Below are 26,213 nucleotides of genomic sequence, written 5' to 3'. Positions count from 1 at the left end.
CATTATCAAAAACTATTATCCTGCTACAGAAAGATGATAAAACGTGCAAAATAAGCACTGATGGCGACGTGGGGACTCCAGTGACGCTAAAGCAAACAAATTCAACGGGAGAAAATTATGTCAAAAGACCAGAAAATTTACTTTCTCTTCACTAAATTTCCTTCAGTATCACTGAATTCAAAAGAAGTGGCACCAAAGCAGAAGTAAAACCCGTGTCTTTAAAGCATCTTTTTAAGAGGAAGGCTGTGAGTCATGGTGTGTCCCACAGGGCCCTGCCTCCCTGCTCTTCACCGATACAGCTCCTCCGCTGCAGTAATGGGACGCTGACTCTCCACGACCTTTCCGGGCTTTTAGACGTCGTCTAGTTTAAGTGGCAACGTTGCTCCAGGGTGGAGGTGACTGAATGTGTGTGGAGTGGAGGGGAAAAACAAACACAAAAGCATCCTACAAGACTAAAACTAAAGCAAGATAAAATATCTGAAAGACAGTGAAAAACAGCAGGGCTCATGCGCGACCTCCTCTGGTGCGCTAGCGCCCTCTGGTGGCGGAGATGCGTTACAACAGGACAACAGGCTGGTAATCAACCTACACGGGAGGTAGTTTCACTGGAAACAAACCAGAACTTTGTACATTTACACTAAAAATGTGATGATTGGGTGGCTACAGAAAGTGTTTATTAGAAGGGAAGCTGACATGAAGACGTGCTGGTGAGTTTTACATCGATGGCCTTGGACGCGTTGCCGCAAGAATCACCTTACTGTATTTCTGCGGTTGAGAGAAAAAACGTGGTCACTCATTAAAGGGGACCTATTATGAAAAACACGTTTTTTCTTGGTTTAACATATATAAAGTGGTCTCCCCTCAGCCTGTTAACTCAGAGAAGGAGGAAAGCAACCAAATTCTGCAGTGTCTGTCCAGCCGCCCGGATGAGCCATCCAGTGTCATGTGGATCTACGAGCCGTTCAGATTCTGCTCCCGTCGTTACGTAACGACGGGAGTGATTTACATAGGTTGGCCTCCGATGCGTGAAACCACGCCCACAACTAACTCGGCCGGCCGGAGCTTCCTCATTATCATAGAACTTCATTGAACTTTGCGTTAACAGTCCGGATAGTTCCGCTTCCTCTTTGGTCCGGAGGACACGACGTCCAGTGTTTCCAAAAACAATTTGAAAAGTGACTCATCAGACCACAAAACACTTTTCAATTGTGCATCAGTCCATTTTACATGAGGTCGGGCCCAGATAACCCGGCGGCGTTTCTGGATGTTGTTCATAAACGGCTTTTGCTTTGCATGGTAGAGTTTTAACCTGCCCTTACTGATGTAGTGACGAACTGTATTTACTGACACTGGTTTTTTCTGAAGTTTTCCTGAGCACATTTGGTGATATATTTACACACTCATGTCGGTTTTTAAGGCAGTGCCGTCTGAGGGATCGAAGGTCACGGTCATTCAGTCTTGGTTTCCGGCCGTGGCCCAGATTTCACCAGATTCTCTGAACCTTTTGATGATATTATGGACCGTAGATGTTGAAATCCATAAATTCCTTGCAATTTTGCTTTGAGAAATGTTGTTCTGAAACTGTTCAACTATTTCCCATGTAAATTTCCCAATTAGCCTGATCACATGTGGGATGTTCCAAATAGGTGTTTGATGAGCTTTTCTCAGCTTTCTCAGGATTTTTTGCCACCTTTCCCAACTTCTACTGGATGTGTTGCAGCCATGAAATTCTAAGTTCATTATTATTTGGCAAAAAACTATTAAGTTTATCAGTTTGAACATTAAATATGTTGTCTTTGTAGTGTATTCAATTGAATATAGGTTGAGAAGGATTTTCAAATGGTTGTATTTTGTATTTTTTTTTTACATTTTACACAATTTCCCAACTTCAACCGAATCCGGTTTGTACATTTACTACACTGTATTTTGCATTTATTTCCTTATTCTGAGGAAATCATTTTACCTCAGATTATCACGGTGTTAAGAGAAATTAGTCAATGATGCTCCATTATTGCAAATCTAGGAACACTGAACTGTTTTGTTTATATACAAAAGAGAAAAATGCTGTATGTAGATATGTCTGTCTTCAGTGCACAATAAAGCACGGATAAGTTGTTTAATGAGCGCCTGAATCACCGGCTACACGTGTGGAGTAAACACATACTGGCAGGTCACGCTGGACTCTGCACGGAAACATCTGCACATTGTTCTTGTCTGCGAGTCCAGAACGATCTAATGGCGCTTTTGCATTAGTATCACCTTAGCTCGGTTCTACCCGTTTTGCGCTTTCGCACTAGGGCTGAGACGGGTAAACCCGCTCCAAGTCGATACTTTTTTCTGTAATCATTTCAGTGAGGTTCTTAGCGGGCTGAGCAGGGACTATTTCTGAGGTCACCACCCTCCTCGCCTCTGATTGGTCGGGGGGCGGGGCCGTCAGACGTTTGAATCAGGAAGCGGGAGTCAGAGCGAGAGCGACTCGCGGCTCGCAGCGATTTTATTATAAAGCGCAAAACGTCTGTTTGGTGATCCAACTCTGAGGTGCAGATGTTCATAAACCTGGTGACTGACGAGAGAATTAAAAAAGCGATGTAGACGGGCTGTTTTACTCTCAGCCGCTCGCGGCTCCAGCTGATTTCTCATCAGCGCCGACATGAACAAAGCGGTTGCGCAATCGAGTACGTCACAGCAGCTTCACCCCAACCTGCCCACTTCTCACCTGGCAGTGCGAAAACACACGTGTGGAACCGTGTAAAGCCGCGCCGAGCCGAGCCGGGCCAAGTAAGTCCTAGTGCGAAAGTGCCATAAGCGACTCTATCAAGTCTTGTTGGGAAACTCTTTGGTTGTTTTATTGAATGAGCGTGTGAGAAAGTGAGCAACCCCTCCCCTTCTCACCATCACTGGACTTTTTTTAATGTGTGTGTCAGAGTGGAGGATTGGGCGTGGTCTGCGGGGGAGCAGCACACAGGTGTGCCTGGTTCTGCTGATTGTGGCACACCTGTGTCCAATCAACCTCTCCACCCGGCCTGGGTTTATAAACAGCAGCTGTATACCAGGAGAGGGGTCTGCTGAATGGAGGAAGCTTGTTGAGAGGCTATGCCCCATTGTGCCAGTTTTTAGAATAGTGATTTTGCCCGCCGCCTGTATGTCTGTGTTTTTTTTTACACAAAATAAAAAGCCTTATTTTTTTGGCATTCGACGCTCTGCGAGGTCTCCTTTTACACCTCATCACCCCGGTCCAGTTTTGCCATAAGATAAGATAAGAAATCCTTTAATAGTCCCACAGAGGGGAAATGTCCAGATTACAGCAGCAAAGGGGATAGTGCAAAACACAATAGGCATCAATATAACACAATAATAATAAAAACACTATAAACAGTATATACAATAATAATAAGGAGAATAAAAATAAGTAATAAGAAATACTAGTATATAAAAAAAAATAACAGATGGATATTTACAATGTTATTTACATAATTGCACGTTGCAGAGAATGATATTGCACATTATTTTCCGGTATGCATATTTATTGTCAGGTTGAATGCCATGTCCCCTTGTACGTGTTGAGGCCGGTCTGGTTCCTCACAGAGCGACCAAAGAAGTTAACGTTTACAGTTTGGGCCCCCGGCTGATGTGACGGCTGCACTACCCGCCGGTCGGCTGGTGCTTTACTTCAGCAAGTATCTTTACTTCAGCTCTCCTACTGCAGGACGGTGTCCTCCCAGGGGCCTTGTCAGTGAAACAAGAGTTAAAAAAAAAACATTGTGTTTGAACTTTTCCCAATGAAACTTAGATGTGTTTCAGTATTCATTAATATGTCAGTGGTTCTGAACTTATAACTTCTTAAGGCAGGAAATAGGGAGCCGGGCTGGATAATACTGCTCCTCTTCATCAGACTTGACAAAGTTCACAAGTTATTTGTTTTTTTTACAATCAGAACTAACTTAAAAAAGGTTTTATTTTATTTATTATTTTATTCATTTTAACCATGAGAATAAACCCGATTAAATAAAACGTTCTTCTTAACTGATGTGAATTTCAAATGTTCAGGAGCAACAGGTGAAAAAGCAGCTGAAGCAGGATCTGTTTCAAATTCACAGATACGTGATATAAACTCCACCAATTTTCACAAGAAGAAGAGGGCTGAGAAGAGTGGTGCTGTTGTCATCTTTATATTTGACCCAAACAGAGAATAAGGATGTGACCCGCCTCCTCTCAGCGTTAGCAGGTTTCTATGTGAGGGGGATGCTGGGTTTGAAGTGTAATAACAGTGTAATAACCTAAAACTGACTCGTCCTTTCAGCCGTGACCTCAGAAGACCCGAGGCCGCCGCCACTCTGCCTCGTGTCAGAAATAATGAATCCGAGCGGAGAGCCGGCCCAAGAGACGATAAAATCCACACAATACCTGATCTATACCAAGATTCTGGAGTTAGAAACCGTTAAAGGATGAAATTAAAAGTGCTGTATTTCACTCCTTCTCCCTATTTTGTGAGGATGTTCTGTTATACATGCACCAAATCTATCAAATTAATCTTGAACGACACAAACTGTAGATCCTTAAAGTCGGATTTAGGTGGAAAGTCTCTCCTTGTTGTTGATGGTCAATTCCAGGGTGGATGAGTTGCATCACCTGACTGGCCACTTTTAAATCAATAAGGAGGTAATTAGTGTTGCCAATGTGAGTTTTTTCCTTCTTTTTTGTTAAAAAATATAAAGTGCAAGGTGAAAAAAGTAGTTTGAGCATGTATTTGCCCAAATACTTTGATCCACTAAGATCCAGCTCCATTTTTTTTAATTCTCACAAGAAAAAAAAGAGGTCGTAGCAACTTCTAAAACATCTGTCATGTATTCACTTTTTTGCTGATTTTAACATTAGAAGCATAATGTTTGTACTTAGGGCAGATTTGGGAAAGATCTACCTGAGGGTCTGCAACATCGTCTCCAAATAAACTTAACTAAACCATTTCTGCTGACGTTAACAACTGTGAGGAAAACGTTGGTTTGCTTTTCCAGCCGTAACCGGAGCGTCTCAGGCCGTCGTAGTGAAACCCACAGAGCAGCTTCTCCTGGTTCCTCTGCTCCCAGCCAGCCACGGGTTTTTAAATGTTAATAACTAAACAGACCAATAATATTTACCTTCAGATCTAAAGTTTTGCATCTTTAAACGTCTGTATCGGAGACACCTTTTACCAACATTTGCGTCGACTTTTTTTCCTAATTTTTAAACAAACTGAGTGGAAACTTTGATCAAGATGCTCATCTTAGATGAATAAATAAATAAATAAAACTAACTCACGGAGCTCGGCTCTGCTGGCTGTAAACACGACACCGATCCAAACACGCTACTTATTAAAAGATGTTTTATTCACAACAGAAGTGTAACAAATATAGTTTATTAAAATGTCTGCTGCTCATTAATATCATTTTCATCCATAAGCTCAGAAGATTTTCATATAAATGCCAAACGGCTTACTAGCCGCAATGAAATATTTACATTTATATCAATAATAATAATTTTAAACACATTAAAACAAAGTTCCCCACAAAAATTAAAATCTTGCATTCAAATGCAAAGTAAACTATGTGCAGTGGAATGATTATCAGCAATAGTTTTGTACATTTCTCAGCTGGGTTTCACACATTTAAACCTCTTCGGGGGGGTTGCAACCATCGACAGAGCTGGCGTTGGGGTTCACGGTTCAACAGGTTCAGAGCAGAAAAGAAAAGTCACTGATGTAAAGAAAAAAAACAAGGAGGGAGATGATTCGTTTACAATATTCACCAACAGAAAGGCAACAGAGCAAAGTGTCAACATCACATCCTGAAACGTCTGAGCAGGAATGAGGTTCGGTTGAACCTGCAGCTTTACAGGAACGTCCTGCACGTCTCACTTCAGGCAGCGAGATGAGCAGGACTGATGTGATTCAGCAGGTTTAGAAAATGAATGAATGAATGAAGGAGATGCTGCAGATCAGCCCTCCGGGTCTGAGTCAGACACCAGGGTTTCAGACTGCACACAAAAGTGGCCCAAATCAGATTCTTTTAGGGGTCAAGTGACCAGGCCTGACTTCTTCAGACCACTTGTTCTTCAGTTCTCGAGATGTGGCCCAGATCAGATTTATTTAAATCAGATCTGGCCGTTTCCATATATGGTCCTGAATCAGACCCAGATCGGATTCTTTTCAATGTGGCTGCAGTGTTAACTTCGACTTTTATGTCAATCTACGTCGACATTTCTCCCTGCCATAGTTCCAATTCAATTTTATTTGTTTGTATAGCGTCTAATACAACAAATGTTGTCTCTAGGATCTTTCCAGAGACCCAGAACATAAACCCCCCGAGCAATTATTACATAAACAATGGCAGGTAAAAACTCTCCTAGTGGGAGAAAAGCCTTAAGCCAAACAGTGGCAAGAAAAAAACTCTCCTTTAGGAGGGAAGAAACCTTGAGCAGGAGCCAATCCGTTGCCTTTGCCCTCTTTGTTATAGTTTTTCTGCGCATGCGGATCAGTTCTAACAGTTCCCACTGGAATCCGACATAGGCCACATTTAGAACAGCCAAACAAAATAAAAAAAATCGGATCTGAGGAAAATATCCGAATTGAGCGTTAAGACTAGCAGTGTGAACTAAGAATCAAGTGTTCACTGGAGTTAAAAACTAATATGTAATATGATAATATGTAAGCGACTAAGAAACGCCGCCCTGCGCTAGTGGGCGTGTCTGACGGCGTCAGAGATGAAGACGACAGAAAACACTGACGAGCCAGAATGATGTCACTCTGATCGATCATCAGCTATCAGGATTCAAGTTTGTCAACGCCTCCTTTTCTTTGGATTTATGTCACGTGAGGCGACATCGCTCTGCACAACGAACACGTCCTGCATCTACGCCTGTTCCAGGATCGAGCCGATGGGCCTCCGTTTGCAGATTTGAGTCAGTTTTTACGCCGTGCACGCGTTCATCTCTCGATGACACAGACCTTCCTCTGCCCGCATGCGCAACTTCACTCTTTTGTGCTTTTGGAAATGAGAGAAAAAAAATAAAACAACAAAAACGAACAACTAAAAAGGAAAATGTGAATAAAAGTGGATGTAGATGTATGTTTAAATTCACATTGGATGGTACATTCGTAGAGTTCCGGTCCCCCCGAGGCTCTTGGACCGTGAGCTGGTTCCTCTGTCTGCCGTCGCTGTGAAGGAGCAACATCACACCCCGACACAACCAACGCCATCACCACCTGCTCCTCTAATCTCATCATCAAAGCGCCGGCGCCCCCCGGAGGTCCCACATGTCCTATGATCACTTCTTAATAAATGAACACAAGCAGAAAGACTAGCCGTTACGACACATCAGAACCGGAGACGACGTCATTTCTGCAGCGATTCAGAGAACGTGGAGAGATTCTCAGAAACCTCCGAGGGGAAGGCCGACTGAATGATGGATCAGTGAAAACGTGAAGGAGCTCTTTCGTTTTGGCCTTTAGATACACAAATGATTTCATTCAGTCATTTTTCAGATTGCCTAATTGAATCAAGAGAAATATTATCGCAACGATGAGCGAGAGCCCCCTGTAGCAACGAGGCAACAGGAGGGCTTCTTTTAAGACAGTAAAAAGCTAAATCACTCCCCTTTAGCTTCAGTCTGTTTCAGTCAGCTTTATTGATCAGTTTAACCAATTAAAACCCGACGCCGCATCCTATAAAATATTGATTTCTTCATTTTTAAAAATCCCCCCAACTAAAGAGCTGCTCTCCGAGCACGACGCCTCTGCTCCAAGCGCCCAACAAATATTAGTGAAGAAATCTCCCTTTCTAGAGGTGGATATACATATTCAGTTGAGGAAAATCACGTTTTCAACCGTATTGATAAAATAATGGTACCAATTCAGATAATTATGATCCCAACGGCACCAAGTCTGGTAATTGTTCTTTGGTTGAAGCCGGAGAACTGGGATAATCAAACTGAACAGTGTAAAGATCCATCACCTAAACATATACAATAAAGACTGACAGTAATAATAATTTGGTCAAAAACAGAGGTTTGACATGATTGATTTGCCTTGTCGTTGAATCCAGGGCTGCAGTTACAACCTCTCACCACTAGATGCCACTGTAGTCAAAGGAATAACTGATAGAGACTTCAAGAGTCTCAAATCGTTCACATTTCCCCACAGACCCTGGACCCTCAGGAATGAACAATCAACGGACTTAATCCCCTCATTCTGAGCTCGATTTTACCAAATCCTTCGATGGACCTTTAGTGGTCCGATCTCCCATTTATCGCCATGTTTGCACCAACTCTTCAGCTATTTCAAAGCCAAAGTCGCTCTGAATATCAAATCAAAACGCAGGCCTAATCCTTTAATCCATGTCTAGTTCTGATATAATCCTCATCAGAGGAGCGAAAACTTAAAGCTGCAAAACTATTCACAAACTCAAGTCCTGTGCATTTGTGTCGGCAGCTTCTCCCCCGCTTTCTTGAACAGTCAAGGCACTGGACTGAATTAAACTTCATCTGGCTACAGGAGGAATCGTTCACATCAAATTCAACTTAATAAAAAGGCTGAGCTCGACTTTGATCACATGCTGATACACGACAATAAAAGCGGCCACGGAGACACACGCGCCCTCGGGAGTAAACGGAGAACGGGCGACAGCACGCCGGCGGGGTGGTAAAGCTGTGCTATGGCTTCGTGTGCGTGAGAGAGAAAAAGGTCAATTATTGTAGTAAATTGGAGCGTCCTCACAGAGGAGAGAAGATCCTACAGCCCGCCTGGTGCTGCACGTGGAGATCGGAAACCAGAAAAGCTTTGAGGATTTGACCAGCACGCGGGCCGGACTGCTGATTATACGATAAAAGTGTCCTCTTTAGAGAAAAGTCCAAATGTTGGGGTTTTATAGGAGTTTCTAAAGCTCAGCTGTCACAATAGCAACATTTGCTGAGGATGTTTGTTAAATAGTCTTGGAAATCTTCGAAAAAGGGGAGGATAACATTTAAATCACGAGATGTCGTCAAATTAGGGCTGTTCGATCAATCGATTTTAAATCGTAATCGTGATTATGTAATTAGAACGATGTTAAAACGTGAAAATCGTAAAATCGATTTTTCACTTTTTTTTCTTTTTTTTTTTTCCAGAGATAAAACTTTATATTTTATATTTTTTTAAACTTTTTTTCAACTTATTTTACAGAGTTTTGCACTTTATTCATTCATTTTTGGTTTAATAAGAGCAAAGTTTGCACTTCAAGCCCAATGGGGCAAATGTTCAATAAAAAAACAGCATATTTGAAATCATTTCTTTGCCTTTTGTCAATTCACAAAATAATCGTAATCGAAAATCGGATTTTGAGAGAAAAAAATCGAGATTTTATTTTTGGGCAAAATCGAACAGCCCTACGTCAAATATCCACAAACTTGCTCTTTTTGAGCATCTCCAACTTCAGTTTACTTCCCGTGATCTTTCACCAGATCACGGAAGATAAAATGACGTTCCATCAAACTGAGGAGACGCTAAAAAAAAGCTACAAAAGGTGTGATTTTTGGGGAAGGAAATTAAGAAGAAAAATGTTATTAAAAAGGGAGACTAAGAAGGTTAAAGATGCATGTACCAGTCAGAGACATGAATCACAAAAGCCGGTCAGAGATACAGAGAAACAGCAGAAAGAGGAGGAGAGCCGTGGAGACGACGGGGAGAAAGAAGGGAGCGGTCCGGCTCGGAGGAAGGAGCCGTCGGGGGAGAGCAGAGGTCTAGAAAACCAGGCTCTGCTTGTGCAGCGTCTCTCCTTTAACCTTTCACGACCACAAAACGCATCTTTAGAAAAGCAAAAACTTCCAGTGTTTTCTCTAACGAAACAAAAACAAGAGCAGTGGTGCCGAGTGGTTCCCGCTCGGATGCCGAAGCGGAGCAGCAGAGCGGAAAACGTCGAATGTGAAGTGTGAAGTGAGCCGAGCCTCCTTTAGCTCAACGTGCGACTCCCGTCGTCGTCGTCCTCCGAGAGCTGGGAACGTCTCGTGGGCTTGGTGTCCACAGTTCAGGGAGACGGCTGCTTTGGCCCTCGAGGGAAAAACAAAACAACAAGTTGCAGCGACGAACAAACCCGCTGGTGAGTAACGGGACAGCCTCACAGATTGTCATCGGACGAGACGCAAAAATAAATTATACACGGATGTCTTCAGAAAGTTCAACTTCTACGATGCAGAAACACTGACGGGTTATTACTGAAGACTCCTGTCAATCACCACGTTACGACATGAGCTATCCTGTTAGCCAGGAGGGAAAAATGTTGCTCTTCAGCATTTGGTCTCAACCAGAAGTGACCAAAAATAAACAAAAAATAAAAGCAGAGGTGGATCAACAGAGAGACGTCAGCTCCGACAGGCTTCAATCCTGTCAGAGCCCCACAGTAAATATAAAATCTCCTAATAAAGTGGCATCTGTAGCCCCTGGGAGCTCCAAACGGCTAAAGTGTTTGAGACAGACGGTCGGAGGCTCAGATATACAGGATCAGAGGTTCTGGTTCTGGTTCTGGGGGTGCACTACTCCACTTCGTTGGGTCTGTCTGTGTTCTCCTTCCTGATGACGGGCAGAGGGTGGGCCTCCGTGTTGAACACCCAGTGATCCAGCGGCAGGTGGTCGTCGTCGGAGAAGAGCAGGTAAAGGTACCTGGAAGACACGAGCGGGACAAGGAGACGGATGTTATTGCACAAAAAACCCCACGGACGAGGAACAGCCCCGCAGCAGTAAACCCACACGCTTTAAAGACGTCTTTTCAGCTCAGTGATATCTGAAACCGCCCACTCCTGAGGGTGGAACAGGTTTGTTCGGGGGATGGGATTACCCAGAGTGCACCTGGGAACGTTCCTGCCTCCGGTGTTCTCTGTTAGATCAGCAGGACCGAGCATTGCGCGTCAAGTAGAGCGATCAACCCAGAAAAACAGGGATGAGAGTGAAGCGGGAAAGGTTTGGAGCCACGCCCACTCCTGGCAGACGCTTGGATGTGACGGGAATCAGACCGGTTCTGCTCCGGGTCTGCGTTGCCATGGGCGATGCTCCTCACCTGACCAGCATCCGGATGAACGGTCAAACTTTACCACACGGCGAGCTTTGAGGTCACCTGAATGATGAGCGTGTGCTTTTTGGCACAAAACTCGTTTTTGTTTCCTTCTTCTCCAAACAGCTTTAAACGCTTTTACTTGGTGAGCCGACCGACTATGTCTCAAGTTTGTCATGCAGACACATTGAATCTTTATTTATTGATTTATTTTCTACAGCTGATGTGTTTTGGGGGCTGTTCTTTTTTTCTTCCAATTGCGTGTGAACATTTTTAAGAAAACAAAAGTCAGATATGAAACTGCAGCTAGAGTTCAGACCAGGTTATGAAACCTGAAGTGAACATTTGTGCCTGCTGCCACCGGATCGCAGAAAGCAGGCCTCTAATGTCATGATTCAGTCCAGATTTCACCGGCAAGGGTCAAAGAAATCAATAAAAACAAAAAGAAAAAACGGATAAAAGAGCAGCGGATACAGCAAGTGCAGCTGAAGAGGAGCGGCGTGAGTCGGAGGGAAGACTCCCGGAGAACATCCTCCCTCCTCCAACACACAATCAGAACGCAGTGAGTGATTGAGGGCAGACGCTGCCGGGAAGTACGGCGGCGGCGTCCTTGGCAGCGGCTGAAGGATGAGAGCTGGAAGCGGCTCCGCGAGACGCCTGAGCAACATTTGCAGGATTAGATGCAGGGGGTTTGCCGCTAAATGGGATCGATGTCTTCCGTGTCCAGTTAGGCTTCTGATGCCACAAATGAGTCTGATGGCTAAATATTGACCAGACTTTCCAGATTGGCGGTCAGTTATCCATTTTCCCTCGCTGTGTGCGGACGCTGGTGGGGCGTCATGTGAACCGACGCCCTCTTTGTTCTGCCTTCCCTGGAAAAATGGAACAAAAACGCTGTCCTCCCTTCTCATTCATCAACCTAATAAATCCCAACAAATTGATCTGCAAAAAGGAAGCCAGACATCTCGCCGTGCACGTGCTGGAGTTGTACTCCGCTGTGGTGGAGACGGCTGGTGATATTTACAGCCCATAAAATACTGGTCTGGATGGCACCTCACCCTCTGTTAGGTTAACCTTGATTTCTGTCAATAGCTGTCTGCTGTGCAGGTGGGGGACAAAACACGCTGCAAGATGAAGAGGGCGCCGGGGGTGAAGGGAGGGGGGGAGGATTTAAGGCCCGGCACTTTAATTCAGATGGAACCAAAGCAAACGGGACCGTAAATACGAAGGGAAGCTGGAGGCTGAACAGATGCCAGCATTGAAATCCAGCGTCCAGCTTGTTAGCGGGCTGAAATAATGGCCGGCGTGGCAGTTAACCTGGCACAAACAGAGCTCAGTATTTAGTATTCCACTTCCTGAGCTGCAACTAAAACAACCTTGTTGGGGTTCAAACCCAGCTGCAGGTGGAGCTACAAACACGCAGCCTTCCCACAGGAAAGGTAGTGCGGTGTTAAAGGCTATCACCATACCTGTCAAGTTTTGGATTTAAAAATACAGGAAATTTTCCGCTGCTGTCCCACCAGCCCAACCGAGGTCCAGTATTACATTTTAAGACAGAATTACGAGAAATCCAAAATAACTACAGTACCTGTCAACCGCTTACAAACTACAATTATGTGCTCAGAATCTGATAGTTCCACCTTTGTTGACACTGAAATGCTCTGGACATTCCTGTATATGTGATTCCTATAATAGAGCCTCAATGAAAACACAAAGGGAAATTAAAGCACATGTATTTATTTGAAATATTTTCAGTTTATTTACTAGGAATGGGCGATATTTTACCGTTCAAGATATACCGTCAAAAAAATTCCCCACGGTAAGAATTTGTCATCTCGCTGTAAAAACGATAAATTGAGGGAGAGAGAGAGAGAAAGAAAAAGAAAAAGAGAGAGAAAGAGAGAAAGAAAGAAAGAGAGAGAAAGAGAAAGAGAGAAAGAAAGAGAGAAAGAAAGAAAGAGAAAGAAAGAAAGAAAGAAAAAGAAAGAAAGAAAGAAAGAAAAAGAGAAAGAAAGAAAGAAAGAAAGAAAAAGAGAAAGAAAGAAAGAAAAAGAGAAAGAAAGAAAGAAAAAGAGAAAGAAAGAAAGAAAGAAAAAGAGAGAGAAAAAGAGAGAGAAAAAAAAGAGAGAGAAAAAGACAGAATGAAAGAGAGAGAAAAAAAGAGAGAGAGAAAGAGAGAGACAGAAAGAAAGAGAGAGAAAAAAAGAGAGAGAAAGAGAGAGACAGAAAGAAAGAGAGAGAAAAAAAGAGAGAGAGAAAGAGAGAGAAAGAAAGAAAGAGAGAAAGAAAGAAAAAAAGAGAGAGAGAAAGAGAGAGAAAGAAAGAAAGAAAGAAAGAAAGAAAGAAAGAAAGAAAGAAAGAAAGAAAGAAAGAAAGAAAGAAAGAAAGAAAGAAAGAAAGAAAGAAAGAAAGAAAGAAAGAAAGAAAAATAATCCCGTTGATGACACTTTTTGTATTGGTATTTTTTTTTATCGGGATAAATGCCAAAAATTATCGTGATACACTTTTTAGTCCATACTGCCCCATCCTGCTCCTCTTTAGGAAAGGAAATTCGGTTTTCCATTTTTAGAGATATTTACACACAAAGTCCATTTTTGGCAGAAATGCCTTCTCTCTCGTTACATCCATCTCTCTGATTTGTTGTTCCGAGTTTGTTCCAGTTGTCGCCTCTAACTTAAGAACTGGCTGCAGCAGGTGGCAGTTCTCGCGAGGTTAGTGACAATTCAGTTTGCAGTTTAAAAATTATCATATTATAAAACGGGAAATTTACGGGAAAATACTAATACGAGAGGATGGCGGGAAAGAGGGGTAAAATACGGTAGTTTCCCGTCCAAAACGGGAGACTTGACAGGTGTGACTCTCACGGTATTTTTATTTTCACTCGAGTCTCAGTTGTGACGCACTGCTATTTTCTTTGTGGCTTACAAACATACTTTTATTCTGATCGTCAGGAAGTTTTATGGGGTGAACCTGACCGGTGCGGGTCATGTTCACACCGTGTGAAGCTGCTCCCTAAAGACCGTTGGACAGTTGGAAAGAGTCGCTGTGTGGCTGAAACCACATTTACGCAACTATTTGCGGCTCCGCGCTCGCACCCTCCCTCCCACCCGACACGTGCACACTCAGACTCAGACTCAGGCAAACAGCACTTACTGTAAAAATAACACGCAGCGATTAAGAAGAAGTGAGAAGTTGCAGCTGCTGGTGGAGCGTTACGACATGTGGTGTTTTTCACAGTTTCGGGGCTTCTACTATATTCTCACATTCAAACCAGCTCCAGCCTTAAATCGTAAGGTTGTAAATATCAAGTCTGTTCTTGAAAATAAAAGCTGCACATTTGTTAGTAATCATTCTCACATTATCATATCCCAAAGGAGAAATCACTTCAATTCAGAGCTGGAACGCTTTTCTGGAAAATGTGAAACACATGTCAAACAGAAAATGGCCATAAAAACCCTAACTGCATTAAAATACAATCTAATATTTATCCTGCACACACGCCATGAGTTACTATAACAACGCTACCCTCCCAGATGTACCTGCAAGGTGTTAAATGGGTTCTAGGGCTGTTGTAGGTCCTGGTGCATCTTTATCCAGAGTAAACGCAGCCGTGTCACAGGAGAGTGTTCAGCAGAACCAGAAGCTCCACTTCTCTGTTTATTTAAAAAGGTCCAGTAAATGCAAATCCCATTCATATTAAAGCACTGATGTGGAGTTTTTCCTCTGATCGCGACTCAAGAACGGTCCTGGACCAGTTTCTGGCAGACTTGAACTGGACTGATGTCGTGTTTGAAGTGAAAGACTGAGCAGAAAGGAAAGTCCAGACCAGACGGGAGGCAGCTCATCGGACAGAGATCCAGCGGTCCACCTGCTCCTCAAGGACGAGGACACTCTTCTGGGGACATGTTGGACCAAGATGGATGATTTGAAAGAGCGGTGAGAAAAGTCATCCGTGTCAGACGAGGAAACGGCAACATTAAACAACGGAGGAGGTAGCCTTGAATCTTCTACCCAGGTGGTTTCACCACCAGTAACTCCTGGACGAGTGATGGGAGGGTCAGGGTTTCTGCGTCTGACTTCAGTCCATTCCAGCAGTCTTGCTGAGGCTTTCTGGGTAAAAGGTCAAAGGGCTTCAAGAACAGGGAAAAGGCAAGGACAGTTCCTTGTTCCAAGCGTTTCAGACAATCAAATCAAATCAAGTGTATTCGTATAAACCTTTACAACAGCTAAAAAGGTTCCCAAAGTGTTTCCCATGAAGGTCCCCAAATAATATCATACATTAAAGGGATCATTAATAGACAGTGAAGGTTAACAAGGGCTGCACGGTGTCCAGAAAACATGTGATATGTGACGATGCAACTGTCCATGTTATATTTATACACACGACTTTAGATGGCATTGTTGTATTTAACTTGAAAAAGTTTTAAATGCATTATTTGTATTTCACCAACATGGCTTTTATTGAAAAAAACAACAAATCTAACATTGACTAAGCTGACAACTAAAGTAGACTCAGTTGCATGGGAACAATCCAGCAGAACATCATATCTCTACTAAAACATTAAAACAAAACCGTCCTTGGATTTCCGCGTAACGGGTTCGGCTCTGTTTGGGCAGCGCTTTGACCTCGTCTCGTAGGGAGATCTGTGACTGGTCGGCTGCTACTTGCGCCAGCTTTGGATTTTCTGCTTTTGTCGACCCACGACCTTTTAAAGTTTGCACCAGTGGTGTAGATGTAGAAGACTGGAGCTCACGCATGTTTCCTCTGCAGTCAGTCTTCGGCGTGACTTGCAGGTTAGCTGTTTTTGTAGCGTCCTCCCGCTTGTAGCCACAATACTGCCAAACAGCAGACGTAGGGCCTGTCCCAATACTACCACTACCCCTAGTTTTCATCCCTACCCCTAAATTTTGCACGTTCCCGTGAGGGTAGTCGTGTCCCAAATTCCTCTTTCCACCTAGGTGTAGTGAAGAAGTAGTGTAGTGGTTATGAATCTGTCCCTACGGATGTAGGGATTTCCGATCCTCACTAGTTTTCTAGGGACAGAAAAATTTCCCAGAATGCTTTTCGTCGTCATTTGCGGACTGAATAAAAAAAAAAAAAAAACATGGCGGACATTTCTTATTTTTTAGTGAATAAAATCAATATTTGGAGTTAGTTTCTGCATAAAAATGCGTTTTAATTACATTTCTAGCGAGAAATATATATTTTACTTTCATAATATTCACTCAGTGAATGTATATAATCACTCGTTTGCCCGTTGTTGCGAAGTCTTTTTCAAACCTCGCCAGAATATAGGCTGATTTATGGGTCCGCGTTACACCAACGCAGAGCCTACGGCGTAGGCTACGTACCCTACGCCGTAGGCTCTGCGTTGATTTAACGCGGACCAATAAATCAGCTCCGGAGCCGGCAGGCAGAAATCTCGAAATTTTCGGAGCAAATTTCAGGCGTAGCTACAACTGTTAGATTTCATCTATTAAACCAACCGGGTCAAATTTCTTAACAGGCGTTATTTGGATAAACTGAGCCCAGGTTGGGGATCTTAACGGTTACTTTTACGCCTGAAAAAATATTAAAACTTAATAAAGTGGCATATTAACAGCACTACAGCTGAAATTAAAACAGCTTTTGGCTCTCAGCTTCCTGATTAATGGTGGTGCTGAAAGTAGGAGTAGTGGGAGTATTGGGACAGGCCCCTGGGAAGATTTCAAGTGCCCGAAAATCTCTCCCTTCTTTTTTAGGTGTAGTGATAGAAAGTAGGGCTAGTGAAAGAAAGTAGGGGGAGTATTGGGATTGGGCCGTACTCTTCTAATCTGGTCACGGTTTCTTCATCCTGCATGTAGCTCATCTCTGGTGCTCATCTGTCCTCGCTCTCTCACCTCGCTCTCCTCACTGGCGGTGCAGGTAAAGCGGGGGGTGGGGGGGCATCTCGGGCAGTAGGCTCCATTTGATTGGCAGATGTATTTCAGTATGCAGAGCATTACCGCGTAGTTCTCGGAAATAACTGTAATCGCAGTCTAAGCTGTGTGAAGCGATATGGATTCTGCACATTTTAATAAGGGTAAATGTTGTGTATAATGTTCAGATGCAGTTCGTCCAGTCTGCTCCTCCATCGTTGCATCATTTATAGCCCTGGTGTTTACGTCCCTCAACAGTCGTCAGGGCTCTGGTTGCAACAGACAGGCTTTCATATCTAGTCAGCGTCTGAGTGTATATGCATGTCAAGTAACCTTGCCAGTAGCTGGAACCCCAGTCTGGAGCTTTGTTGGAATGAGTGACAATTAAACCATGCATGAATGAGGGGCTCTACATCTCTGTCACTGCAGGACCGCGGGGCCTCAGAGCCTTGATGAGAAACAACACCGCCGACAGTCGACCGAGGACAGGGAAGCCTGCGTGCCTAAGTGTGGGTCTTACTTGAGAGTTTCAGCCAAGTAGAAGCTCTGCTGCACGTCGTCGTGGCCTGGACTGGAAGCGTACACATCTCTGATGCCGCTGTAGCCTCCTTCTACTCGACAGTGCTGCTCCAAGGCCTGATGAGAGACGGAATCAGGACAGACAGCAGTGAGCGGCAGACGCTGACGGGACTCTTTATGTGCCTAATGTATCATTAATCCCTGCAGATGATTTATCCCCAATATGGAAACAGTTTAAGAATTTGACCTTGGCTTATTATAATGAACAAAAACTAACAGTGAAAAAATAATCTGAAATAAAAAATAACTAAAGATTTTTATAAAATTAAAACCTGGAACTATAATTAACGGTAATGAAATAAAATTGCAGGTAAAATGAACTTTTTTTCAAGTTGTTATTTCTGTTTGGCACTTCATTCTTATAATTAATTAATTATAATTGTTTTTAAATAAGTCTTATTACTCAGAGAAAGAAAAGATGAGTTTAGTCCTGTATGGCCTTGTTAACAGGATTCTTTCATCCTGAATTATTTTCTATCTGTACGTCAATACCTCAAAAACTCAAAATAAGACTGAAATGAAACTAAAACTAAACATAAAAAAAAAAAAAAAAAAAATCTAAGCTACTGTGACTGGTATTTATTCCTTAGTCACAGTTTTTTGCAGAGTGGAGCGCTATCAACCAATTTATTTTGCACCAGAAGCTCAAGGTTTTTGGTCTAAATGAAACACCTGTCAGCCAGTTGGGGGAGGAGGTGGAGGGAGCGACGTCTCCAGTCCATCAGACACTGACATGAGGGTGTGAAGAGGCGGTTTTCCCTGGCAGTGATTTATTTACCTGGACAGCCTCCCAGCCCCACTCCCGGTACTTGGGGTCGTGGGTGAACCTCCACATGTACATGTACGTCTCGATGACCTCAGGTCGGAGGATGAAGTATTTCTCGTTCTGGCGGGTGGCGATGGCCTCGACCCCGCCGTCGAAGCGAAACGCCTCTGGACCAAGTTTCAAGGCTGCGGAGGAGAAAACACTCAGGGATTCAAGACAAACACGGCAACGTTTGTCTCGTTCAGTTCAGTATGTCGGGGTGGAGCTGCTACGAAAGGAAGGATTGGTGACGTTCATGTTTACTTTCACACTACAGTCATTTGGTCACACTTCTATCCATCCATCCATCCATCCATCCATCCATCCATCCATCTCTCTCTCTCTCTCGTCAGCTGCGTCCGTCCCAGTTTCACTTGACATTAAGTTATGTGAACGGGTGCAACGCTTCCAACAGCAGAATGCTGCTGCTCATTTGGTGCTGCTCTTGTTTCTTCAGGACGTACTTTCAACCAGTGAGTCACAACGTGACCGGAGGATGTATTTAAATGAGGGAGGAAACTGAGGCTGCGCTTCGTCAACGGGAGAATGTCGTCATGAAATCTCTGTGCAGTCTAAGAAAACTATTTTAAAAAGGTTACACGGTTATGGCTAAACAACATGGCCTACAACATCTAGGAATGTTTCCTCTCAATAGCACCAGACTCTTCCCTTTTTTCTACTAGGTAAAATACTAAACCTGAAAATCTGATGTGGAAAACTGGAGTTTTTTTAATTTATTTTTTTATTCTTTATTTTATTCAAAATAATACAACAAACAACTCAACACAAACACAAACGTTCCTACCCCGTGATTGAAAGGGGGCAGGAAGAAGAAGAATCTTATTTACTCTGCCCCTTTTTTTCCAAGAAGTCAAATTACAAAGAATGTAACTTAAAAGAGTTAAGGGTGCATATTTACCGGTCCTGGCGTACGACTCGTGACACGTGCGGGCGATCTCTGCTGCCAGCTCCATCTGGTGGCCCGTTTTGTCGCTGGGCGCCCCGTCAGCGCCCAGCGCGATCATGCCCCCTGCAAAACACGTCAGGTGGCCCATCTTATGCTCGAGCAGCCCGCCCTTCCACTCCGCGATGTAGGTCAGCCCACTGCTGGACTTCCTCATCAGGTTGGTTTCTATGGCCTGAAGGACACAAAGATGGCCAATACAGTGCCAGTCAGGAAGCACGAGACGAGACGAAGCACATTCAAACTACATCAAATAATCCCACTGATAATTCATTTTCATCTATAGTCTTTGAACAAAAAATGCCTTGCATCTTGCTCATCTTTCTCTTAAACAATGCCGAGGTAGGTTTTCTCTTTAATCTAAAACATTCTTGATAAATATATATTAATTTTGTCTTTTTCATTTCTGTTAAATATACTGGAGCCTGCATTTATATTGTTTCATTTTTTTAAAACATCATAATGGTACCATCTCTTTACGTTGATTATATGTGAATAATTCCCCTCAGGGTTTAAACAAGTCTTACTCAATTGCACTGAATTGAATGAAAATATGTTGAAGTATCTTGAAGTATCAGTGCTTTGTTCCTCTAAAAGGATCAAATGGATTTAAACAGCAGCTGCTGATCATTCGTGTGCTGAAATCACAGCTCAGACTCCAAATGACAGCAGAAATAGACTTTCCCGGGTTTCTGGGGCATCGACCCATAACTTACTGCAGCATTTTTACTGCAAAACAAAAACCAATCGTGCTGCATTTCTCTTAACTGTGCTCTCTTTAAGAAATAAAACTAAGACGTCTTTAATCCTCACGCTTCCATGGCGATTATGGCTCAAGTATCCCGGCTTGTCTAATTCAGTATTTCCTCCCCTGAGTGCCAGCTTGGTTTAGGTCGACTGTTGTTCCCATTAGATCCATGTTTCTGTGTTTCAGCGCACGTGTGCATGTGGCCGTGCTGTCGTCCTCCCTCAGCGTGAGGCTGCTAGGAAGGTTATCCGGGGAGCTGAACTTCTATTATGTTGCTTGTAGATAGAAATAAACACACCACAGCAGCCGCACTCTTTATGACCCAGAGCTGACCTCACTTCTGTTGTCCAACATTACCCAACAACATTTATTATGACTCAGCGGGTGCATATGGGAAGAGAAACCCTCTGGACTGAACCTGTGCACTTCAGTAGCCGTAAACAAACACCTATAGCAGGTGTTTAGTGAAAACAAGCTCCAGTACGAGTTACTGGTGGTGCTGTTTTAATCCAACAGTTTCAGAGTTTTAGAGGACGATGAATCCAAAACACTAACGTGGCTTCAGTTCACCTTTTTAATTGTGTACTGTTTACTGAAGCGTACTCTTAAATTAAATATTTATGATTTTTGAAAACTGGGCAAAGTTACACTAGTGATGGATAAGCCCTGAATGCAGGCATTGTGACATGGATTGTCAAATTGGTCTGATTCACCGCACGAATCGGCACAGATTACTTTTGTAATACTGTATTTGATCCGGTCTTTGTACATTTTGACCGTATAGAAACGTAATTCTCGTCAGTTTTGTGAAATAAGACCTGGAAACAGGCATTGTGGCATAGAATTGTTAAATTGTTTTAATTCACCGTACGAATTGTTACAGATTACTTTTGTAATACTGTATTTGACCTGGTTTTTGTACGTTTTGACCGTATAGAAACGTACTTCTTGCCATTGTAAGAATGAGATGTACCTGCTGTACTCTACTGCCCTTACTTTTTAACAACTTGTGCTTTTTATTATTTTACCTCGTTTATTATCATTTTATTTCATTTTATTTGTTATTTACTGTTTAATTGTGTTTTGCCGCTTTTAATGTTGATGTAAAGCACTTTGAATTACCTTGTGTTGAATTGTGCTATACAAATAAACTTGCCTTGCCTTTTAACTCTTAATCACGCTTTCCTTCTCGAGGAATTAAACTCTGCCGTAACTCGTCAGAATTGCAGCGGATCACTAACCTATCGACAACGAAGCGCTGCAAATGAAGAGCTCAGTTTAGGGCTGGGCGATATGGACCAAAAGTCATATCTCGATATTTTCTAGCTGAATGGCGATACTCGATATATATCTCAATATTTTTCTGTGCCTTAATTGGGGTTTCCCCCAAAGCATTATAGCATAGCATCTCTGTTAGCTTCATTTTTTTCTGAGGCAAACCCTTAAAAAAAACAGTCAGTTTTAAGTCAAAGCCTCGTGCCAAATATCACACAGGTTCCTTTATTAACAGAGGTCTGCACAATATCAAAATGTATAAAACAAATGAAATAAAAATAAACTGCCGGTATATATAGAATAAAAATGCTTCTTGAATAAAATAAAACAAATATCCCTTTCCTGCATAACAATTAAATTAAAATACACTGTGCAATTAATACAATGTAGACAGTAACAGGCAGACTTTTGCACTGAGGTTGACAGTTGTGCAAATAACAAAACATTTGTGCAAATCTCAAATAAAACATTCAAGTCAATTTGTCACAAAATAAGCTATATCAAAATCGTAAAAAAAAAAAAAAAAAAAAAAAAAATTTAATAATCGATATAAACGATATTGTCTTGTACCATATCGCGTTTGAAAATATATCGATATATATTAAAATCTCGATATATCGCCCAGCCCTAGCTCAGTTCATCACCGACAGGAAAATTCAGCTTTTCTTTTTACTTGAGTCTCCTCAGCTATGTGTGGGTGTCGTCACACTGTGCGTGTAAATCGTGTTACCTGCAGGGACTCGTAGTACATCTTCTTCCCTTCCTCGTCAGTCCTGTCAGACATCAGCCAGGCCTTGAGCAGGTACTCATAGAAACTGTCTCCCAGGCCACCCACGGACACGTGATCTGCAACCCAAAGATAACCAACGGCGTATAAATCACACACTCTCTCACACACACACGGGGTGCCCATAAGTCTTCCGGGTTAGATTGTAAATGCCGTCCACAAATCATAGTGCAGTGACACGTGGCTGGATGTGTCCGTGTGCTCTAAAGAGAGATTACCTGCAGTCTATGATCAGCACCGGCGTCTTGGAGGTCGCTATCGTATGCGAGCTGCCAGGCGGGGAGCCATTTTTCAGCATTTGTCCGGCTGCTAGCGACTACAGCCTCATTCATATGCATGTGTCATTAACAGAGTCCAGCCCCGTTTGCAGAGTGCAAAGATTAAATGTCAGCTGTGATCATCTTAAAGTGATGAGAAGGGAGGCTGGGGCTGCGCACGGTAATGGAAGTGTGGGGTTTTGAGCCAACGCAACGATCTGGCTTTCTACATTAAACCAGGAGCGAGAGCACCAGGCAATCAGAAGACAACAAGATTAAAATAAAGCATCAGCGATCTGCCATGAAACATAAACTGTCCATTAATGACAAATGTAGGAAACTATATTCTTAGAAACAGAGGGTGGGGAATCTAAAATGCATAACTTTACAGCACACAAGTTAAATTCACAATATAAACCCAACAAGCGAATACAACAACAGGTCATAACCGCTGAGAGCTAGGAGTTCATTCATCACATCATATGGAAAATACTACAGTATATCCTAAACATCCGTTTAAGCCGAAATCAGGGATATGATTTATTTGAACAAAAGAGTATTAGGGCCAAACTAAGACAAAAAAAATTGGAAATTACGAGAATAAAGTCATAATATAATGAGAATAAAGTCGTAAAATTACCAAAAAAAAGTCGTAATGTTGTGAGAATAAAGTCGTAATAGAATAAAGTCATAATATTATGAGAAATAAAGTCGTAATATTACGAGAATAAAGTCGTAAAATTACGAGAATAAAGTCGTAATAGAATAAAGTCGTAATATTATGAGAATAAAGTCGTAATATTACGAGAATAAAGTCGTAAAATTCCGAGAATAAAGTTGTGACATTACGAGAATAAAGTCGTAATGAATAAAGTGTTAATTTATGAGAATAAAGTAATAATATTATGAAAATAAAGTGGTAATTTATGAGAACTCTAACAGGAAGAGCAGTCTTCTCCCTGTGTTAAAATGAAGAATATTGAGCATCTTGTGAAGTTATATTTATATATTAATTTATAATATATTAAAACTTTATTCTCGTAATATTACGACTTTATTCTCATTACATTATGACTTTATTCTCGTAATTTCCTTTTTTTGTTTTTTTGTTTGGCCCTAATACTCCGTCGTACTATTGTATGATTTTTTGAAAAAGAAACTTGATAAAGTATAAATGCCTTTTTCTATAACTGTTTTTATTTCTTTCTCTTTATACTTACTGTCTGTACTGCAGTATTAATCGTATGTACCATGGTGTTTAACTTACTGAAACTGTGATGTGCTGTCAGTAGTTGCATTCAACATTTAATTGCATGATTAAAGTAAGTAGCCAAGCGCTGTGGATCCATATTCATCCATCAAACACCAGCAGCTGCTTGGTAAAACTGCCCAACCGAACTGTGACGACAGCTAGAACCATAGCAGAGGATACAAAACCAAACAAACTTGACTGACGACTTTCAAACATATTACAAAGTACTGTAGTTCCTGAAACCTGACAACAAATGAAGGTAAACTCAGATCCTCCCAGCGATCGCATGACGACAGTGATGGTTAACGGATAGTAACGGTTCGCTGGGAGGGGGCGGGTATTGATGCGTGCGCTTCTTCGCAAGTCCGTCGCCATCACGACAACTCTCGATGGGGACAATTAAAACCGTGCTGACTGTTTCACCTGCATCCTCGCCGTAAGCAGCTTAGTGCTGCGCTCACTTCAGCGAACCTTGTGACTCATCAGTTCATCCAGTCCCTCCTGGGACACCATGGTGCCAAATTTCTGATGATGATGATGAGATTAGGATAAGTGGAATCAAGAGGTGTTTCCACTTATCGGATCAACGGGCAAAAATCATCCCCCTCCAGAATCAGGCGCTCAAGACGTTTATATGGTCAAGATAGGGAACAGAAAGGACATGTGTGTCACGCACGCACGTGCTGTTCACGTGTGATTTACGACGAACGAAGATGGCCAGAGTAGCAGCTGGAACATGAGCCCAGAGGATAGATCCTGATAACGGAGCAAAGTTTGTAAAGATTCAAGTCAGTCAGTCTGACCAACAACAAACAGGACTGTGCAATAACTTTGTGCAATATTACATAACACTTATTTCTTTTCTATCCATATAATTCTATTAATGGCACCGCGCTTTTTATTTTTAATTTTTTATCTTTTTATCTTCATATGAGTGTTTGGTTTCTGGGGTGTTTGATTTGTATATGACAGTGCTGTGTGGGTGAGATTTCAATTTCCCAGAGGGAACCTCCCAAAGGGATTAATAAAGTCGTCTGAATCCGAAAAGTGATTCTCACCACGAGGAGGACATTTATGGATACCACATGATCATGACTACTTGCTTCTCCCATCTCCCCAAAGATGTGCTCCACACATTGCTCGTTACTTTGATGGATTCGTGGCTAAAAAACTGTAGTTTCAAACATTAATGCCTTTTCTCATGACAATTGCAACTGTAAAGACCTTCTCACAGCTAATATTACAACTTACTTACATTTCAATTCATAGCCGTGGAGAAGGCTTAAGGCACACGTGCAGGTTTGAATTTTGAGGATGAAATAACCATTTGATTGGTTTGACAGACCCTGTGACCCTGGAGAAGGTCGCAGTCGCTACAGAAAGTGGATGGATGGATGTGATGCAACAGGAAGTCAAGAGCAATATAATGAATCGGTTTCAGCATGGACACGTAACATATCGTCGTATATTTATATTTTAAAGGAAAAGTTCAGTATTCAGCAATTTCTTCATCAGCCAAGGTAATAAAAAATACAAAAGTAAATCTATGCAGGAATCCAAATGAATATGCTAGTGCTATAAAACTTCTTGGGAAAGGAATGCCACTGCTATTAATGGGGAACAAGTCTCTTTTTCTCAAAGATGATATATAGTAAGGGGCATTTTCAGTCTGGTGCGTCTATCCCCCTACTGTAGCTATTGATCTAATGGAGTCAGAGTAATTCAGTTTGATAATGCTGGATTCCTCTTTCAAGCTCCACCTAAGATCTCTGTATTGAATTTTTCTCTGTCCGTGAGCTGATCCTCATCATCCTTGGCACCTCGGTTCCCCTCTCTTCCTCAGACCTCTCCATAGTTCCCATCATGACCTCCTCAGCTTAACGGTTCCAAGAGTCTACTAATGGACTTGAAATTACACCCCATCACAAACTGGAGCGGGTTAATGGCTACGTGCACTCGCTGAAGTGAATGTGGAAATACTCTAGGATGACTCGGGCGCAGAGAGAGGTACAGTGATGTGAAGAGAGTCAACAAGCATCAAACGGAACGTGCGAGGTCACGTTGGGATGAGAGAGGAAACGGGAGAGGAGATGAGATGACAGCGAGCTTCTTTAAACTGATGTAATGTGGTTGATTTAGGATGTTTAACTGGATAAGCTGAGAAGATGACGGTTTTAAAATTTACACCACAGTAAATCTAACAGCTGATAAAAGGATGTGAATATGTTTGGTCAAAATGGTTTTGTGTGAGGGATTTGAGGGGAAAAGTCTGTATTGCATATGGTGTTTTGGTGATAACTTTTACTCTTGAATAAATACATTTTTAAGGCAATAAAAAGATAATTTTTTAAAAATCAGCGTTTCTAAAACTGTAAATCTTCTCAAAGTAAAAGCTGTGAAGCTGCAAGTGAAACTAACAGATTAATCAGATGCAGAACTATTTGGCCATTGAACTTAAGAAATACATAAGTTATAAATCACCATTTGTTTAAATCTAACCTTGTGACATTCATCATGTGACAAATGAGAATATCCAGCATGAGACTGGCTGTGCAGATAATTAGAAACCTAATGGGTTCAGGTTGTAATTTCTATTT

At 42.2% G+C, this 26,213-nt stretch overlaps 1 protein-coding gene across 1 annotated transcript in view; it reads right to left on the bottom strand.

Annotated features, from left to right (window-relative positions):
- Positions 1-5,363: 5,363 nt before the first annotated feature.
- man1a1 (mannosidase, alpha, class 1A, member 1) overlaps positions 5,364-26,213 on the bottom strand; it is a 135,109-nt gene continuing 114,259 nt past the window's right edge. Inside the window, exons 8-12 of the mRNA XM_061707448.1 lie at positions 22,051-22,166; positions 19,253-19,472; positions 18,307-18,479; positions 17,470-17,585; positions 5,364-10,663 (exon numbers count right to left, since the gene is read on the bottom strand). Of these exons, the coding sequence (XP_061563432.1) occupies positions 10,537-10,663; positions 17,470-17,585; positions 18,307-18,479; positions 19,253-19,472; positions 22,051-22,166 (752 nt within the window). The 3' untranslated portion in view covers positions 5,364-10,536. The remainder of the gene's footprint in view (positions 10,664-17,469; positions 17,586-18,306; positions 18,480-19,252; positions 19,473-22,050; positions 22,167-26,213) is intronic.

This window comes from Cololabis saira, chromosome 18, assembly GCF_033807715.1.
Source record: "Cololabis saira isolate AMF1-May2022 chromosome 18, fColSai1.1, whole genome shotgun sequence".
Classification (NCBI taxonomy): domain Eukaryota; kingdom Metazoa; phylum Chordata; class Actinopteri; order Beloniformes; family Belonidae; genus Cololabis; species Cololabis saira.
This window is presented reverse-complemented; position numbering and strand designations above follow the sequence as displayed.